We start from the raw sequence: 5,685 nt of genomic DNA on the forward strand, positions 1-5,685 counted from the left end.
TCTGAAGGCAGCAGAATATTGTCATATATTAACAAAGACATGGTCTTGTGAGACAGGGATGTAATACTACCATTTACTCCAAAAACTACCTACAAACATTTATTTTAGGTACGGTGGATCTCCAAGATGTGCCTCCTTCTAATCCTATTCACCACCAAGTCCTGCAATAATGGGATTGTTAGGAGACATGAAAATGTGTGATTTTTTTAATAAGAGTTATGATTAATCAAAGCAAAAGAAATCAACTACAAATGGTTATTTATTCAATGTCATTTTTTTGTTGTTTGCCAGAAAATGCCAACTAACAAGACAGATATCAAAGTTAGTGAATTCACGATGACTGGATTTGAAGTATCTCGCACATTTAAAATCCTTCTATTTGTTGTCTTTCTTACAACTTACATGTTTACAATTTCTGGAAACTCTCTAATTATAACTTTGGTGTTTGCATGTAAACAACTTAATAGTCCCATGTATTTTTTCCTCAGCAATCTGTCTGTATGTGAAATTCTTTTGACAACAAATATTATACCAAACATGTTATATTTATTAATAGTAGATCAAGGTCTAATTTATGTTTCAACATGCCTCGTACAGTTTTACTTTTTTGGCACTGCAGCTACCACTGAATGCTTTCTTCTTGCTGTAATGGCGTATGACCGTTACTTGGCCATCTGCAGTCCTCTGCATTATACCTCCATCATGGACCAAAGATTTTGTGTTGGTCTTTCATCATGTGTTTGGGTGATGGGTTTAATGGCTACTATTGCTACAATTATCCTAATGAGCAGACAGCAATTTTGTGGCCCTACAGAAATTAATCACTACTTCTGTGATCGAGAGCCTATTTTAAGCCTTTCGTGTTCAGACACAACTGAAGTAAGAGTGGAAGCCCTTGTATTTTCATTTTTCATAACATTATGGCCATTTGTAGCTATTATCTGGTCTTATGTTAAGATCATTCTTACTATTCTTACAATGACTACATCAAAGGAGAGAAATAAAACATTTTCCACTTGCAGTTCCCACCTGATCGTAGTATGCATGTATTATGGAACATTAATTATAATGTACGTGGTTCCTTCCAGTGGACAGTCATTTAATGTTAACAAACTACTGTCTCTGTTATACATTGTAGTCACTCCATTGTTGAATCCCATAGTATACAGTTTAAGAAATTTAGAATTGAGAAATGCATTGAAAAAATGTGTTAGCACCATTTCAAATAATATGAACTAATCTATGATTTATTAATTATATAAAGTAATAATAATGATTAAATTACTTTGAGTAAATAATGTCAAATAAAAAAATGAACATGATTACTGAGTACATACAGTATGTATATATATATATATATATATGCATATGTATATTATATTCCATGCATTGTATTGTATGATATGACATGTGTTGGTTGAATAAGTGTCGATTATATGAATGTGTTTTTAGTTCTAATAACAGTAGATTATTATGTTAGTTCCTTTTTTCCTAACAGCAGCACAACAAAGGTGTGGGAACAGGGCCGGAGTTTGGAAAAGTGGGATCCAGGGAAAAAGCTTAAAGTGGGGCTGCAATGCTAACATATTGCACCATCGAACACAAACATTTAGGTTGTTTTTACATGAGATGAGTCCAGGCCGTTAAACTGACAATTGACAATATTCAAGTCGTTCGGCGCTTGTTTACCAGCCTCTTTACGCAGGCTGATGAAAAATGATAGGCACAGAATGATCACTAGTGGATCAATCTGTCCCCATGCACATCATATTATCAGCAGCTCATCTGTACTTTACACCGGGCGATGTGATGCTGAGAACAATGATTTGTGTTCCGGCATAAACAATTCAATCAGTCACTGAATTTTGTTCGTTGGGCAATTGCTCACATGTTTACACCTATGAACTCTTGTCTACGCTGCTGGTATTTATAAATGTGAATGTTACATACATAGTATGTGACACATGCACTCTATGTTACACTCATGTATAAACACAATGCATGTACAATACTGTATGTATATATGTGGCGCCCCTGAGGGTTCAGTCGCCACAGAGGTACTGCATCTCACCCAGAGGTGTGGTACCCCACTCTCAGGTAAGGAGGGAGTACTACCCGGGACTCACACACCCACATCCAATACACTCCACTTCAGTAGGGAAGGGCGAGATTGCTCCTAAGGGAGACCACAGTCCCTGGTCCCTAGGTGGAGGGTGGAACTAGGTAGAGGAGGTGGGTGGAGGAAGAAGTTTAGTGGAGCACAGAGGGTAGGAGTATAACAGAGAGGGTGGAAGGTTCTAGAGAGAGTTCAGTCAGAGTGAGAGTTGGGAGCAGGAGCTTAGGAGGAGCTCTGCTCAAGACGAGTGAAGAAAGGAGCAGAGACCAGTCAGAGAGGCGCAGGAGAAGGAAAGAAAGAAGAGAGGAGCAGTGAGGAGGGCTCCAGGAGGAACAGAAGGGATCCCAGGGGCACGGTGAGTGCAGAGGCCACCCGTGCACCCGAATTCACGCTGACGTGGAGGGATGAGGCCTCAGAGAGGGGACCGGCCCCTAAACTAGTGGAGAACAACCAGGCTCAGCTATACAACTGGAGGCTGCTGCACTTTCAAGGTGCTGCTGCCAACATCCACAATTACATCGCCGAAAAGGTGGCCGCATAGGGTTCAGGGGACTGCACAACGCCCAACAAGGCCTGAGGACACTGGCTTGGGACACTGATTGTGAGGCGCAGGGCAGGAGGGCGAGAGCCAGCGCAGTGAGACGACCAGGAAAGGTACATAGAACGGGGTCCCGTTTAAGTACTCCTGAGATACTTGAGAGATTGCTGAACTCCTACCCCGGGGGACACAGGATGACACGGGAGGTTAAACACTGGCCATTGTAACCTGGAGAATTGAGCAATCGTGAGTAAAACCTGAAGACTGCACCCCACTGTGTCTTTGAATAATTGCTGCGCCATCACCAGCCCTGCACTACACTGCACCAGCAACATCTACCTCATAACAGCACTATTTCTGGCCCTGAAGCTAAGCTCTGCCTGTGTGATCCCAGCTGCTGCACCTCTGTGCTGTGTGATCCCATCCATCCAGCTGCTGCAGTTCTGTGAATACAATACAAGTGTGAAAAGCTGTGCAGCAAGAGTGCGGCTGTACAGTGACCAGCAGAGCAGTCTCGGTGACCGGCTGCGGAAAGAGCGACAACATAAGCATTCGGAGCGGTGAGTCCTACCCCGGCAAGGGTGAATTAGGGGGGGAAGAAAGATGCCCACCTTAGGAGAAGCTCCAACAGCGGGTGCTGCCGCAGCCCTCATAATGCCACTGTCTATGCCATACATCCCAGGGCCTGGTTACCACAATACTCAGGAGAGAGGGGGTGGTACACACTTGATGTGCAGAAGGCGAGCGTGGAGGACATGCCCCTGACTTCTGGTGTCGCTGACCCTGGCCGTCCACAAGCAGCTTCTGCTCCGAATGCAGCTAAGTACCCTGGAGACTGAGTCACCTACACCCATCACCATGGAAAACGTGGGTGGTACGCCCTGCATGTCTATAGAGTGTTGGAGGAGGAAACCGTACCCCTGCCGTCCGAAGAAGATGAACCGGCTGGGCCATCTAGTGGTGGATCAATGTTCCCCTAGAGGGAATACCACTACTAAATTGAACTGCTCAGTTAAAAAAAAGTAAGAGACCGTATATAGTTACCCGGAAGGGTATTGAAAATAATCAGTTAAAGTGTGTGTTTAAAGTTTTATAGTTACCCGGTTAAAAAGACTTATAGGTTGTGGACGGTGAGCAGCCAACAAACTTTTATTGTATATAGTTAGCACTTCTTAAGGTGCTTCTTGTCAGTTTCATTAAGAACACCGAACAAAAACCCGTTTGGCGTGGCCGAAGACGGGGTCCATCAAGTGGATAACCTATGCCCTGCAGCCACGCCCAGGGCCTACGTTGGGGGTTTGTTGTGGTCGGGTCCTCCCACTTTGCACCTTCTCCAGTGAGATGGACACCCGGTTATGGATCTCACTGTAGCTTACTGAAAAAATGTTTTAAATGGAAAAATGTTTTATATATATGAAGAAAAATGTTATTTAAAAAGGTTTTATATAGAAACATGTAACATTCAAGAGGAAGTGCCTCCCATAAGGGGAAGAAAAAGTTATGGTTATTCTTCTATGTGATGCATCTAAAAATTTAGTATGTCTAAAACACCTGTGTTTTTACTCTATTCCAGGCCGTGGACGTGCTGTGTTTAACGAGGGGGGTATGTGTCGCCCCTGCGGGTTCAGTCGCCACAGAGGTACTGCATCTCACGCAGAGGTGTGGTACCCCACTCTCAGGTAAGGAGGGAGTACAACCCGGGACCCACACACCCACATCCAATACACTCCTCTTCAGTAGGGAAGGGCGAGATTGCTCCTAACGGAGAGCACAGTCCCTGGTCCCTAGCTGGAGGGTGGAACTAGGTAGAGGAGGAGGGTGGAGGAAGAAGTTTAGTGGAGCACAGAGGGTAGGAGTATAAAAGAAAGGATGGAAGGTTCTAGAGAGAGTTCAGTCAGAGTGAGAGTTGGGAGCAGGAGCTCAGGAGGAGTGGAGAAAGGAGCAGGGCCCAGTCAGAGAGGCCCAGGAGAAGGAAAGAAAGAAGAGAGGAGCAGTGAGGAGGGCTCCAGGAGGAACAGAGGGGATCCCAGGGGCACGGTGAGTGCAGAGGCCACCCGTGCGCCCGAATTCACGCTGACGTGGAGGGATCAGGCCGCAGAGAGGGGACCAGCCCCTAAACTAGTGGAGAAAAACCAGGCTCAGCCAGACAACCGGAGGCTGCTGCAATTTCAAGGTGCTGCAGCCAACATCCACAATTACATTGCCGAAAAGGTGGCCGCATAGGGTTCAGGGGACTACACGTTGCCCGACAAGGCCTGAGGCCACTGGCTTTGGACACTGATTGTGAGGCGCAGGGCAGGAGGGCGAGAGCCAGCGCAGTGAGATGACCGGGAAAGGTACATAGAACAGGGTCCTGTTTAAGTACTCCTGAGATACTTGAGAGATTGCTGAACCCCTACCCCAGAGGACACAGGACGACGTGGGAGGTTTCACATTGGCCATTGTAACCTGGAGAATTGAACAACCATGAGTAAAACCTGAAGACTGCACCCCCCTGTGTCCTTGAATGATTGCTCCTCCATCACCAGTCCTGCACTACACAGCACCAGCAACATCTACCTCATAAAATCTCTATATCCTGCCCTGGAGATAAGCTCTGCCTGTGGAGAGCTGAACCAACTCTGCTGCGTCACCATCAGCTCCACTGGATCTGCACCGCAGCGGCGGCCCATATAGTTGCATACCACAGGTGGCGTCACGAACATTATCTCTAAAAACTTTATTCCCCTTTTACTTTACTTCACCCTTTAATTGACCGCCCTCGGTCACAGACCGGGTCGCTGCCCCCGTGACATCCCCCAGCATTGACCGGCCCGGCTACCGAGTACCCCACGGCCCAGGGGGTGCGTCATATACAAATAGCATACACACATGTATACACAGAGCACATACATACAGACATACATACAGATACATGCATACAATTGCCCAGTTTGCCCCCCCACCATAAAGCTGGCCCTGAGAGATGGTGATGGGGAAATTCTTCCCTTCTGTACTAATAGAATAGGCTGGCATCTTTATTGAAACAAAT

At 45.9% G+C, this 5,685-nt stretch overlaps 1 protein-coding gene across 1 annotated transcript; it reads left to right on the top strand.

Annotated features, from left to right (window-relative positions):
- The first annotated feature begins 336 nt into the window (after window positions 1-336).
- Window positions 337-1,239, top strand: LOC141257488 (olfactory receptor 10A7-like). Its single transcript, XM_073672100.1, has one exon. The coding sequence runs from the start codon at window positions 337-339 to the stop codon at window positions 1,237-1,239; it is 903 nt and encodes a 300-aa protein (XP_073528201.1).
- The last annotated feature ends 4,446 nt before the right edge of the window (window positions 1,240-5,685 follow it).

Source organism: Phyllobates terribilis, unplaced genomic scaffold (assembly GCF_046119375.1).
Source record: "Phyllobates terribilis strain yellow unplaced genomic scaffold, ASM4611937v1 Scaffold_1__5_contigs__length_1240528914, whole genome shotgun sequence".
Classification (NCBI taxonomy): domain Eukaryota; kingdom Metazoa; phylum Chordata; class Amphibia; order Anura; family Dendrobatidae; genus Phyllobates; species Phyllobates terribilis.